The following is a 14,563-nucleotide window of genomic DNA, read 5'->3' as shown; positions in this document are numbered from 1 at the left end:
ATTTGAACATTTGTGGTAGTATTTTGATTTCTGGAACCAGTTGGTTGCAAGTCAAATTTTTCTTCAACATATTTCTGTTTGTTATGTTAAAATGGTTCTGTTATTGAATTCCAAATCACAGATGAGAATAATCCCAGAGTATAACCTTCCAGAAGGTTTATTCATTAAGTTTCACCACAACCAAATTTGTAATATTCTTTTAGAACAAATTTACATATTATAAACTATGCATTTAAGACTATATCCAAATAAGTTTAGAAGATTGCACAAACTTCAAGCTTCAGCTGTACATGCACATGATCGAACTGCTGCTAACTTGTTCATGCAGACACCAGCCGATGTACCATCAATCTACAGGACGACACCCAAGGACTTGGGCTATATTATTATCTTTGTTTTGTGACTGTTATGTTTACTGCTATTATAATTATATGTTCTGTATGTGTGCCTTGTGCTATGTATGATTGTTGGTACTGTGTTTTGCACTTTAGCCCCAGGGGATCACAGTTTCATTTGGCTGTATCAATGCATATTCATAAGTGGTTGAATGACAAATAAACTTGAACTTTAAAAAAAATAGACTCAGTTAGCCCTTTGTAACACATGAGATTTACTGTCATCTGCTCTGAAAGCAATATAGATAATATGTAAATAATAAATTAAATATTGCTTTCTAACTGTCTCTTAAACATTATAATTAATCAGATTTCCTCTTCTGGCAGTGTTCCAGATATCAATCACACACAGAACGCAAAAAAAAACATCCCTTTAAAATTTCTTCCTCTCTCTTTAAATCTATGCCCTTTGGTATTGATACTACCACCACTGGAAAAAGATCTTGCCTGTTTATCTACTTATGCCTTTCCTCATCTTATATTCATCTGGCAGGTCAACCTTCAGCCCTATTTGCTTGGGAAAATGAGCCTAGCCCATCCCATTTCTCCTACATCTAAAGTTCTCCATCCAAGTAACATCCAACAGAATTCCCTCTGCACTTTCTTCAGCACAATCAAACACACATAATACAAAATGGGCAAATGGGACAAACAGGACTGATTTTTTTTTAGGTTTGGCTGTTGCTGAAGGCAGGGGTCACCAACCTTTTTTGCACCGTGGACCAGTTTAATAACAATATTCTTGGGGAGCGGGTGGTGTGGGTGTTAATCACAACTGAAATATAGGTGAAAAGTCAACTGTAAGTCACTTATAAATGGCTATTACACTCAATTTTGTTTCTAAAAGGGTTTATCTAACGCATTTAATATTAAACACACAGAGCATATTTTCTTCTCATGAACATAGTGATAAGTCAATTATAACTCACTTATAAGTCAATAACATAACATTTTAAGTAACATTTGGATATTAAACACACAGCGCATATTTTCTTCATATGAACACATAAAATCATTGCAACACACCAGTGGGAGGACAAGGTAAGAGCCGGAGGTCCCTGTACCGGGACTGCGGCGGTCACAGTCCAGAGAAAGAAAACAACCAAGTGAAAAGAGCGACAGGGTGCGTGTAGGTAGGTGGATTTATTGGCTGACAAAAGTTTGGCTTGAGGGATGACTTTCAGTAGATCGCAGCGAGGTAGCTGCTCTGCTACTTACGAAACCCTGAGCTCGAATTAGGTTGTCTGTGAATATTTTAACACAGGGTTCCCCATGAACATTCGGAGTGGTAAACAGGTTTAGAGGCGGCGCCCATCTATCTGCGCTCCAAGCCGGTAGCAACGGCACTTCTCGCCGGCCGCATGAGGCGCCCGGTTACCCGAGACTAACCAGTGATCCCTGGCACAAGGGTATCACTGCGTTTAGGTGACTGATGACCTCGCATAGGTAATGACCGCACATGCGTTATGACCTCGCATGCGTTCAAGTTCAACAGCGGGCATGACAGGGAATGAGGAAAGGTGCAGCTGACTCACATCGTTCCATATCGACAAATCATATTGTTTCCTCGTGGCCCAGTAGCACATGCTTTGCGGCCCGGTGGTTGGGGACCACTGGCTAAGGGTGTAACTTATCACAAGAGAACTGCATGTGACCTAGCTTATCTTCTCTAATTCACAAGGGAATCGACGACTTTGCTTTTACAATCATTTGATAAATGTATAAAAGGAGCCATGCTCTCTGTACTATTTGGAGATCGAAACCTACTGTATTGTAGCGGTGTGCTACATGCAGCGCTAAAATTACGACACGGAGTCGGTAACTGCAGTCGAAGGAAAAACTTTATTCAAAATCTTCAGCCTCACTTTTAAGCCTCCCTCAACCTGCCCCCCGTGGCGCAGAGGCTCCAAAGCTCTGTGCTCGCAAACCCCCGTAGGCTATCTAATTGTGAGCCGGTTCGAATGTGCCAGGAAATGGGTCGCCATATAACCCCCCCCCCCCCTAGAACCGGCGATACACCCCCCAATGTCCACAGTCTGGGCCGGAACCTGCTTGGGAGGTCGGCCTCTGCGCCGAGGTGCTGGAAACTCGGCTGGTTGCGCCAGGTCCACATGGGCCAGTTTGAGGCGGTCCACCGTGAAAACCTCCTCTTTCCCCCCAACGTCCAGCACGAACGTGGACCCGTTGTTCCGGAGCACCATAAACGGCCCCTCGTATGGCCGCTGCAGCGGTGGCTGATGCCCGCCCCTTCGTACAAACACAAACTTACAGTTCTGCAGGTCTTTGGGTACTCAGGTCGGGTTCCGCCCATGCTGTGAAGTGGGTATGGGGGCCAGGTTACCAAGCTTCTCGCGTAGTCTGCCCAGGACTGCTGCCCCCATGGGGCTGGTAGGAACTCCCCGGGGACGACCAGGGGCGCGTCGTATACCAACTCGGCCGACGAGGCGTGCAGGTCGTCCTTGGGCGCTGTGCGGATGCCGAGTAGGACCCAGGGAAGCTCGTCCGCCCAGTTGGCACCTCGCAGGCGGGCCATGAGGGCCGACTTCAGGTGACGGTGGAAACGCTCCACTAGCCCGTTCGACTGTGGGTGGTAGGCAGTTGTGTGGTGCAGCTGAGTCCCCAAAAGGCTGGCCATAGCTGACCACAGGCTGGAGGTGAACTGGGCGCCTCTGTCGGAGGTAATGTGGGCCGGTACACCAAAGCGAGATATCCAGGTGGTGATCAGGGCTTGGGCGCAAGATTCGGAGGTGGTGTCGGTGAGCGGGACCGCCTCTGGCCATCTTATGAACCGGTCCACGATAGTCAGGAGGTGCCGCGCTCCGCGCGACACTGGCAGGGAGCCCACGATATCCACATGAATGTGGTCGAAACGCCAGTGGGCGGGATGGAACTGCTGCGGTGGGGCTTTGGTGTGCCACTGCACCTTGGCCGTCTAGCAGTGCATGCACGTTTTGGCCCATTTACTGACCTGTTTGCGGAGTCCGTGCCAAACGAACCTGCTGGAAACCATCCGGACGAGGGATGCGTCAAGTTATGAATGGAGTCGAAAACACGGCGCCGCCAGGCTGTCGGGACGACGGGGCGGGGCTGGCCAGTGGCGACGTAACAGAGTAGGGTCCTCTCACCCGGGTCCACGGGGAGGTCCTGGAGCTGCAAACCGGAGACTGCGGTTCTGTAACTCGGAATCTCCTCATCTGCCTGCTGTGCCTCTGCCAGTGCCTCAAAGTCTACCCCTTGGGAAAAGGCATGAACGGTAGAGCGAGAGAGCGCATCAGCCACGACATTGTCCTTACCCGAGACGCGCCGGACATCCGTCGTGTATTCAGAGATGTAGGACAGGTGGCGTCGCTGGCGGGACGACCAAGGGTCGGACGCTTTTGTAAACGCAAAGGTAAGTGGTTTGTGGTCTGTGAACGCGGTGAAGTGCCGCCCTTCTAGGAAGTACCTGAAATGCCGGATTGCCAGGTAAAGCGCCAACAGTTCACGGTCGAAAGCACTGTACTTGAGCTCGGGTGGCCACAGGTGTTTGCTGAAAAATGCCAGGGGTTGCCAGCGACCTGCGATGAGTTGCTCCAGCACCCCACCGACTGCCGTGTTAGATGCGTCCACTGTGAGGGCGGTAGGGGCGTCCATTCTGGGATGTACTAGCATTGCGGCGTTTGCCAAAGCTTCCTTCGTTTGAACGAAAGTGGCGGCGGACTCCTCGTCCCAGGTAATGTCCTTGCTCGGACCCGAACATCAGGGCGAAAAGGGGGCGCATGATCCGGGCAGCTGAAGGGAGGAAGCGGTGGTAGAAATTGACTATACCTACGAATTCCTGAAGGCCTTTGATCGTGGTGGGTCGGGGGAAGTGGCGGACCGCATCTACCTTAGCGGGCAGAGGGGTTGCTCCGTCTTTAGTAATCCTGTGGCCCAGGAAGTCAATGGTATCGAGTCCGAACTGGCATTTGGCGGGGTTGATTGTAAGACCGTACTCACTCAGTCGGGCGCAGAGTTGACGGAGGTGGGACAGATGCTCCTGACGACTGCTGCTGGCTATGAGGATGTCGTCCTACTAGATGAACGGGAAGTCCAGGTCCCGTCCCACCGTGTCCATTAGCCGCTGGAACGTCTGTGCGGCATTCTTCAGGCCGAACGGCATGCGGAGGAACTCGAAAAGGCCAAACGGGGTGATGAGAGCCGTTTTGGGGACGTCGTCAGGATGCATCGGGATTTGATGGTACCGTTGGACGAGGTCTACCTTGGAGAAGATCCATGCGCCATGCAGGTTTGCTGCAAAGTCCTGAATGTGCGGCACAGGGTAGCGGTCCGGTGTGGTAGCCTTGTTCAGCCTGCGGTTGTCACCGCACGGTCTCCAGCCTCCCGTCGCTTTGGGCACCATGTGCAGGGGGGAGGCCCATGGGCTGTCGGACCGCCGGATGATCCCCAATTCCTCCATCCTCTGGAACTCCTTCTTCGCCAGTCGGAGCTTGTCCGGGGGAAGCCGCCGAGCGCGGGCGTGGAGGGGTGGTCCCTGGGTCGGGATGTGGTGCTGTACGCCATGTCGGGGCATGGCTGCTGTGAATTGCGGTGCCAGAACCGATGGGAAATCCGCCAGGACCCTGGTGAAGTCGTTGTCAGACAGCGTGATGGAGCCGAGGTGAGGGGCTGGCAACTGGGCTGCACCCAGGGAGAACGTCTGAAAGATCTCGGCGTGTACCAGTCTCTTCCTGGGCAGGTCGACCAGTAGGCTGTGAGCCCGCAAAAAATCCGTACACAGAAGCGGTTGGGCTACGGCGGCCAGTGTAAAGTCCCACGTGAACTGGCTGGAGCCGAACTGTAGCTGCACCTGACGGGTGCCATAGGTCCTTACTGTGCTGCCGTTCACGGCCCTCAGGGGGGGACCCGGTGCCCTGCTGCGGGTGTCGTAACTCGTCGGAGGTAAAACGCTGATCTCGGCACCAGTATCCACCAAAAACCGGCGTCCTGACCTTCTATCCCACACATACAGGAGGCTATCCCGATGGCCAGCCGCCGTAGCCATCAGCGGCGGCTGGCCCTGGCGTTTCCCGGGAACTTGCAGGGCGGGTGACAACGGCGGGCTTCTGCGCCCCACCGCTGGTGGTAGAAGCACCAGTGTTCATTGGGCCGGGGGTTGGCGTGTTCTGCGGCCGGGCCTGGACTGGTTTGCTGCTGGGAGCGTGGCTGGGAGATCCGTGCGATGGATGCCCCGCTCACCTTTTTGGCGTTCCACAGCAAGTCCACCCGGGCTGCCACCTTCTGGGGGTCACTGAAATCCGCGTCGGACAGCAGCAGGCGTATGTCCTCGGGCAGCTGCTCCAGGAATGCCTGCTCAAACATGAGGGAGGGCTTGTGTCCTCCGGCCAGAGACAACATCTCATTCATTAAAGCCGATGGAGGTCTGTCGCCCAAGCCATCCAGGTGCAGTAAACGGGCAGCCCGCTCGCGCCGTGAGAGTCCGAAAGTCCTGAGGAGCAGGGCTTTGAATTCCGTGTACTTGCCGTCTACCGGGGGCGACTGTACAAACTCTGCAACCCGGGCCGCTGTGTCCTGTCGAGGGAGCTCACCACGTAGTAGTAGAGGGTGTCTTCTGAGGTGATCTGGCGAACATGGAATTGGGCTTCGGCTTGCTGGAACCATAGGTTCGGTCGCTTTGTCCAGAAACCCGGCAGTTTCAACGAAACCGCATGAACAGAGGCTGCATCGGTCATTTCTGGTCCAAAAATCGTTTGGACCATCGGGGTCACCAATTGTAGCGGTGTGCTACATGAAGCACTAAAATTACGACACGGAGTCAGTAACTGCAGTCGAAGGAAAAACTTTATTCGAAATCTTCAGCCTCACTTTTAAGCCTCCGTCAACCTGCCCCCCGTGGCGCAGAGGCTCCAAAGCTCTGTGCTCGCAAACCCCCGTAGGCTATCTAATTGTGAGCCGGTTCGGATGTGCCAGGAAATGGGTCGCCACAGTATCGTGAATAAAGCTCTCGTTACTTCAAAGTCCAAAATGTCACAGTGGTATTTTTGAGTAATTTCTTTAACAGGCATGTACACGTTAGTCTTTCATATTTTTGCATTATGCCAAATGAAATAATTTTTAAGGGAAACCACAAACCAAAATATGAAAAGAAGAAAGAGCAGTGTAACCCTTTTTTTTGTAAATTGCAACATAATATCACTGGCTTGTGAAAGCAAGCATTTCACATGCCATATTCACTGACCTAGTGTCCAATATTGTCACTTACAGGGAGCCACAGACTTGGACCTTTAGGTCTCTCTGTTCATCAGCATTCTAACATGCCCTACTGTTTAGTGTTTACCCCTATTTGATTTCCCAAATACATCATTTGTTGGGATTAAATTCATGCAAAATATAAGCGTAAAAACAAATTTGTTCTGAAAAAACTATTTCAGATCAAGTTACAAACAAAATCTTTAAGAATTGTTGCTAGATTTCAGAAGAATCAATTGTTGGAAAATGAAAGAGTATCATTTAGATGGGTTGTGCAATGTCTAAAGTGAAAAATAAGTCAGTAGCTTGGAAATCCCATATTTCCAAACACAAGAACAGGTCACAAATAAATGTAAAAGAGTGCAGACATTGGGGTAAATAAAGTACACAAAATAAGTCTAAATAAGAATTCAAATTCGCAACCTACCTGAAATGAGATTTTTAGTATTCTGGCTTTCTACTGACAGTACACGTTTCTCCGTACTTTTGTTTTCAGAGTCAGAAGTCTTTGTGGGTGCCAAAGAAGCAGAATTCTGCAGTTGATTACTTTCAGAAATATTTGTCTTTGTGGGACTTTTTGCATTTTCCTGGAAGTACAAATGATCTTTTCCTCTGAGGGATGGACAAGAGAAACATCCCAAAAAAGTCAAAAATCAATTTTCCTCTTTGGTTTGCTTATAAACTGTGTCCCAAATGCAGGGATTCTTAACTATCTACAAAGATAGTAATCATTATGTTATTTTACACAAACAGATTCTTCTCATGATGTTCTTCTGTAATTACTAACACTCAAATTTCCATTTACTTCCACTGTCCTTTGTAAGGTCTCTACCAATTTTTCCCGCCTTTCTCAAATAGATCCACCACCTCCTCCTCAATTTAGCTCACTTCTTTCACAATGAAGCCTAGATGACTGTAGGGAGCTGTAGGGATCTTCAGTCATCATGGCTTTGTGTTGTTGAATCTCTGTTTAACATGCTTCTCCTACTTACAATTCTATAATCACATTCTAGCCCTATGCACTTCTATTTTAAAGAATTGAAGAGTGGTAAGAATCTTTTTTCAATGCTAAAATAATTATAGAAATACAAGCTACTGTGAACATAGGAAAAGGCATGTTAGTCCACTTTATTTGTAATGCATATAATCTTGAAGTATAATGTCACTATTTAAACTTACATTTAAAACAAAACTGAAGATTTGCTATTACCTGGGAGTATTTGAAGCACTACTTGACAGAGACTCCTTCCCACTTAAGCTGCTTAATGACAATTTACGAAGAGCAAGATTTTCCAAAGATCCAGTTCCTGAAGCATGCGCTGCAGCAGGACTTCGGATTGACACTCCACCATCCACACTCGTGTCAGTGATTGGAACAGAACAGCCACTATCAAAAGTATCAGGTAGAGATTCCAGAGCAAGTAATACCTTGAAACCACACCAATAACATAAATAAATTTAAATGATCAGCAACAGTAACATACAACATTTAGTTACACATATTAAGGGATGAAACAACATGGGCAAGTATGTGCTAAAATAGACATGAACACTTTAACCTTTCACATTTTCACATTACGGAGCTAGAAAAATGTTTTTTTTAAAGGAAACAACAAACCAAAGTATGAAAAGGAGTAAATACTTTGTTCTAAAATGGCCTATTCAAGTAACCATGGAGAGCTTCACTGTTTTCATGATAGTGCATGGGATTACTTTTTCATCCACTTGATAGCGATGGAAGGAGATTTGTGTTGACAGTGGAGCACTTCCTGAGCAATACAATATTTGTGCTCATGTCAAATCCATAAATTCTGAACCCATAACCTTTTGACTCAAGGGTGGATGCAACCAAATGAATCAGAGACATTTCCTCTTGCCTAATTTCCCTTTCACCAGTCTAATTTCCCTTTATCATACTGGTGATCAAATCTGAAAACCACACATGGTTCTAACTGCATTATGAAGACACAGATATTTACAGCACAGGAGGTTACTCACTGTATTATGTTTGGACAGCTCAGAATTCTACTTGCAACCTTCTTGGTTATGGCATTCTAAGACCATAAGACATAGGAGCAGAATTAACCCATTTGGCCAATCCTACTGCTCATCCAAATCTCTCTTCCAGAATCCTTATTTTGCTTTTGACTTCTACACCAACACCTTCAGGAAACAAGTTCCAACTCTTCCCTACCATCAATTAACCTGAAACCTACACTTGTTATTTATTTCTCTGAAAGTTGGCCCTTCTGGTTAAGCCTCTCATAATCTTAAATATCCTGATAAAAATGTCAAAACCTCAACTTCCTTTCTCCTACTTTCACCAATTACCTGGAATGGAAACATCCACAGCCAAGCACGCTCAATGTTATGATGGCAACAAAAGGGTGTTCGTTTATTAATTCACATTTAAATACAATACTGAAGGTCTTAACCATACATGAGACAATGATGCATTATTGTTACCATAGTAGTTTATTTTTCTTCTACAAATTGATTGACTGTGTTCACAAAACAGCAAAGATATCTATGATTAACATAAATGCTCTAACATACATTACTTACATTGAATCAGACAAAAAATAACTTTAGTCCATCAAAGGATAAAATCAACAGCCACGATTCAGTGACTAAATCAATCAAATTGCATTTTATTCACTGATATTCTCAACTGCTCCTTTTTGTTTGAGGATTAAAATCCACAATCTTCTCAATGAACAATGAGCTGCCCTTGGCTTGATGCACAATTCTTTGATCTAATTTATACTTCATCAATTTAAGAGTAGAAAATATGCAAATAGTATGTAAATGCATATTAATTTATGTTCATTGTTAATGGTAGCAGTAGAAAGGGCACCTTATATATAACTTGATTACTTCCTCAGTCTTCTTTTTTCTCTTCTCACCCCCCATCTGGGATAAAAACAACTCAAGCCAAAATGCCACAAAATACCTACAGCAGAGGTCAAATAGACAAAACTACATCTCATAGGAAATATGTTCATGTTTTCATATGAATATGAAACTGTCAATGTTAGATGCATTGCTCAAATTGACAACTTATTCTATGAACAACTGGTCATTCACTCAGTGGATTAATATGGGGAGCTCTAATGCACCATAATAACAATTAGTGATTTCTGCAGCTTACTGGTTATTTCTTTAATCAAACAAAATTATTACAAAATATTATTTGCTTTGGCCTATGCCAACTGTTCCAAACAATCTTAGGAAGTAAAATTTTATATATTTTCTAATCAAAAATACCAAGGAGGATAACATTTCTAACCTGCAGTTCTCCAAGTTTCTCCGAGGTGGGTGAAAAAACTGTGAAAAATCCACTAATGTCATAGGTGGGTGACAGCTGTGATATTCCATTTATCTGAACTCGACCAATGGGGAGATGGTCAGCTTTTGTCATCACATCCAATATCAGCACACCCATATCTATCATGTTAAAAAGTTGAACACAGCATCATGTAAGTCTAAAACTAGCTTGAGTTATTGCCAGCAATAACCATATTCCAGAAATGATTTTTTTTATTGCAATGAATTTGATGTACATTAACTTTCTAAGGTGGCTCAGAGGTTCAGTTTATTATCAAAGTATGTATGCAAAATACAACTCTGAAATTTGTCTTCTCCAGGTAGCCATAGAATACAGAAAACCATTAAAGTAGTTGAAAGAAAGACATCAATCCCCTCCCACCACATGAAATGAAAAACTTATAATAGCTATTAGTTTGCATTAAATGGTACTTTGTTATATATCATCTGACAAACTGTATCCATTCCTCTCATCATTCTCACCTCAGAATATATTGAATTTATTCTGAATCCATTTATACTCCTTACTAAACTGTTCACTTATTCAATCAGGAAATAAACAATAAATATCAAGAACAAGAGATGAAGAGTCCTTGAAAGTGAGTCCATAGGTTATGGGAACATTTCAGTGATGGCACAGGTGAAGTTGAATAAAGTTATCCCCTCTGGTTCAAGAGGCTGATGGTTGCCTGTTCCTGAAACTGGTGGTGTAGGCCCTGAGGCATTTGGTTGCCCATCTATTTCAAACTTTTTTTTAATAATGAAATTCAATTTAGTTTGTAATTATGCTAGTATGGTCTTTTTATTTTATTTATTCATCTCCAGGATCTGAGCAGAGCTGGCAAGACTGAAGTTTATTGCACATCCTTAATGCCTTTGAGAACAGAGTGTGAAGCACTTTCTTGAATTATTGTAGTTCTTCTGCTGAAGGAATGAAGATAAATTTCCATATTAGGGTGGTATCTAAAGAAGCCCAATTCCTTCCTGATGGCAGATGTCCTGAGTTTAGAAAGTGTTATCTAAATTATGGGTTTAGTTGGTGCTATCAGAGTAGCCTAGGTGAGTTCCTTATTGATGGTACATACTATGGCTACTGATGGTGGAGGGAATGAACGTACAGGATGATGGACGTGGTACCAATCAAGTGAACTGTGCTGTATTAACACAGTTGTATTAACTGTGTGTCCTGACAAAGTGTCTGGGCCCGAAACGTCAACAGTGCTTCTTCCTATAGATGCTGCCTGGCCCGCTGCATTCCACCAGCATTTTTTTTTGTGTGTGTTGCTTGAACTTCCAGCACCTGCAGATTTCCTTGTGTGTGTTGTATTAAGATTCTTTAATAGCATTGTTGGAGCTGCACATATCTAGGTAAACACAAAATATTTCATCATTCTTCTACCTTCGGCTTTGTAAGTAGTGGAGTGTCATTTAAGGATGTTTACAGGTTAGATGCTGCAAGATGTCCTGCTCTTATAAGTGTGGTATTAATAGGGCTACTCACAGATCACCCCTAGGAAAATGATAGTGGAGGCCTGTCATGGTAATGGATAAATGGACTGTCTCTTGTCAGAAATAGTAATTGCCTTGCAGATTATGGCACAAATTCTATTTGCCACATTAACTATCCATGGCCTAATAAAGTCTGGGTCTTCCAACACGCAAGCATGAACTGCTTAATTAAATTAGGCGCCACAGTAAGCTTACTGGTTACCATGATACTTTTACATCTTGGGGCCTTCTAGAGTTCAGAGTTCAATTTCAACACCATCTGTAAGGTGTTTGTACATTTTCCCTATGAATCAAATGGGTTTCTTCCAGGTGCACCTGTTTTCTCCCACAGTCCAAAGACATACTGGTTAGTAGGTTTGTTGGTCATTGTAACTTGTCCTGTGATTAGGCTAGTGTTAAATAGGTGGGTTGCTGAATGGTGCAACTTGTTGGGCAGGATATCCAAATAAAAAAATACATAACAATCAATCTAGGAGTTATGCTTGTAATGAAGGCTGTGAAATTATCTGCTCTATCTCCATTGCTATCCTTTTCATGAAAGGAAGTATATTGAAGTAGCTGAAGATAAATTCTAAGATTCTAGCCTGAGCAACTTCTACAGTGCCCTTGAAATGGAATAATTGACTGTAACAACCTCAACAGTTATCCTTTGTACACAGTACTATTCCAACCACTGGACTGTTTTCCCTTTGTTGTCCACTGACTCTACTTTCACCAAGTTTTCACCAAGTTTCTCAGTCAAATGCTGCCAATGTTAAAGGGCTTTCATCTCATCTGACAATTTAGCTTTTCAGTCCATGTTTGGATCAAGAGTTAGATGACATGTGGAGTTGAATGCTCTTGGTGAAGCTCAACCCAAGCATCTGTAAACAAATGCTACCATTGTTCATGACATCTTCCAACACTTTGACAGATTAGACTGATTGGAAAGTAATTACCTAGATTAGATTTGTTCTGCCTTTGTGGACATGACATTGCAAGGTATATTTTAAAAATATTTTTGGAATTTGGGCATTGCTGACAGCATATCCTGTCCAATTGTTCTTGAGATGGTAGCTTGTGAGCTAACTTCTTGAATCACTGCTTTTCTTTTGGTGCAAGTACTCCCTTAGTGCTGTTAGGTAGGGAAATCCAGGATTTAGACCCAACCTCAATAAAGGACCAGCATTTTCATGTTCAGGTATTCACTCTCTTAACACTGCGGTATAACTCAGAAAGAGATAATTTGGCCCATCAGCTCGCAGAAGAATTTCATCTTCCATTTCCCTACTTAATTGATTGCAACATACTATTTCTCTCATGTCTATCAACTCATGTTGGAGGACGAGGAATTTTACAGTGGTCAATTAATCTGCCAACTCACAAGTCTTTGATAGATGGGAGGAAAAAATGAAAATCACAGTTACAGAGAACATACAAAGTCCACACATTCAGCACCAGAGATCAGGTTCAAATATGAACCAGTGGTGTAGTGAGGTAGCAGCATTAACTTGTGTGCCACCCAGAAGATACCAGTATGGGGGTACTGTACTATTAGCTAAAAGCAAAGACTGCAAGCCTTCAGTAGTACAACTGTTATGCTATCTAGTCCCAAAGCTTATTATATCCAGTGCTCTTAGCCATTTTATGATTCATGAGGACTGAATCAAACATATTGGCTTCTGTGATGGTGCAAAATTGAGAGGAATCAGAAACAGATCACTAAGCACAACACTTGGGTTAAACACTGTTGGAAGTGCATTCACATGTTGGGTTCTATCGTACCATGAATTAGGATCTTTTGAAGCCTCTTCTTCCCACAAGCTGTTTAATTGCACATCACCATTCATAACTAGATCTGATGAAGTTATATATTATATCAGCACAGTGTTATTAAACTCAACACAAAATTTATTTGAATAGGACAAGCATAATGGAATTTAGAGATTAAGGTTTGCAACTGACCTTCAAGGTAAGAAGTAAACTGCTTTGGTCCACAATGAACAGCATATCGAGCAGTGGTTTTCACAGATTTAGATTCAGCATGTGAAGAATCTCTTGGGTGAAACAATGTGCCAGTGGAAGTTTCACCCCACCAGCGCAGTCTAACAAGAGGGGCAACTAGAGGCTTGGGAATGAACCACACAATTTTGCTGACTGTTATCCTTAGGAAACATTGAATCTGACCTTCAACAAGTGGTGGCAAACTTGTAGATGGTATGACATCACTTATTCCTGTAAATAAAAGTACAGTAAAATTATGATGACATTGAAGGCTCTATTTTTCTGAGATAAATTAAGGAGCTATCAAATACATATAAAATATTAAGAGTATTAATCAACTCAAACATTAAATAACTTCAAATTAAATATATTATTGCTCACAAAAACCTTGTAGCAGAGCAAATTTTGTTATTCCAAGCTTAAAAGTATGTCCAAGTGCCCATGAATTTAAATACTAACAGTTGCTGAAGTGTAAGTAATGAGAGGTGATTGTTATGAATGTCACAATATTAAAATATTGCTGGCATATCAAAATATATAAACTTAAATGCAACTAAAAGAGTTTTATTGCCATGCTGATCCTCATTTAGAAGGCAAGTGGAAAACTAATAGTATTTAGAATGAAAAGAAAATCTGATGAATAAATACACATGAATAATCTGGTGAAGCACAGTGACTACTTGTTGGTAGCAAACAAAATTATAACTTACTGAATTAATCACTCTTTCTCTTGGATACAATCACTGTAATCAATAGCATCTAACTTCCCTTTCAGAGCTGAGCTTTTGAACAGCCTGTACAAGCTGGCATTTTTATGGTGTGAAGTGAAGTCTCGAGGGTACAGGACAGTTGTGGCTTGGCATGAACGGGTCCTATATAGTTGGGAATGAGTCGATGTTGTTCATTGCTGGAGCGGACTTGGAAGCGATTCAATGTGGCAGAACTGAGGCGAGGCAAGTGGAGGTGAAGTAAGGCAAAGCTGAAGCGGCAGGGCATGGACCCAAGAGCGAGGAGAGACCCGAGGCTTGATTGATTTAAGTGCTGGACCGAAGTAGAAAGGTTAGATGTCAGCCAAATTGAGCGGTGCAGCCTGGGCCGAGAACAAGGAACAATCTGAAGTT

The 14,563-nt window shown here is 43.8% G+C and overlaps 1 protein-coding gene across 1 annotated transcript in view; it reads right to left on the bottom strand.

The window, feature by feature from the left end:
* The window catches only part of c2cd3 (C2 domain containing 3 centriole elongation regulator), a 165,753-nt gene that overhangs the window by 142,244 nt on the left and 8,946 nt on the right, over positions 1 to 14,563 (bottom strand). The window contains exons 2-5 of the mRNA XM_059963936.1: positions 13,404 to 13,673; positions 9,913 to 10,070; positions 7,834 to 8,051; positions 7,051 to 7,235 (exon numbers count right to left, since the gene is read on the bottom strand). Coding sequence (XP_059819919.1) covers positions 7,051 to 7,235; positions 7,834 to 8,051; positions 9,913 to 10,070; positions 13,404 to 13,673 — 831 coding nt within the window. The remainder of the gene's footprint in view (positions 1 to 7,050; positions 7,236 to 7,833; positions 8,052 to 9,912; positions 10,071 to 13,403; positions 13,674 to 14,563) is intronic.

This window comes from Hypanus sabinus, chromosome 3 (genome assembly GCF_030144855.1).
Source record: "Hypanus sabinus isolate sHypSab1 chromosome 3, sHypSab1.hap1, whole genome shotgun sequence".
NCBI classification, from domain to species: Eukaryota; Metazoa; Chordata; class Chondrichthyes; order Myliobatiformes; family Dasyatidae; genus Hypanus; species Hypanus sabinus.
The sequence above is the reverse complement of the archived record's forward strand: the minus strand, read 5'-3'. Positions and strand labels throughout refer to the sequence as shown.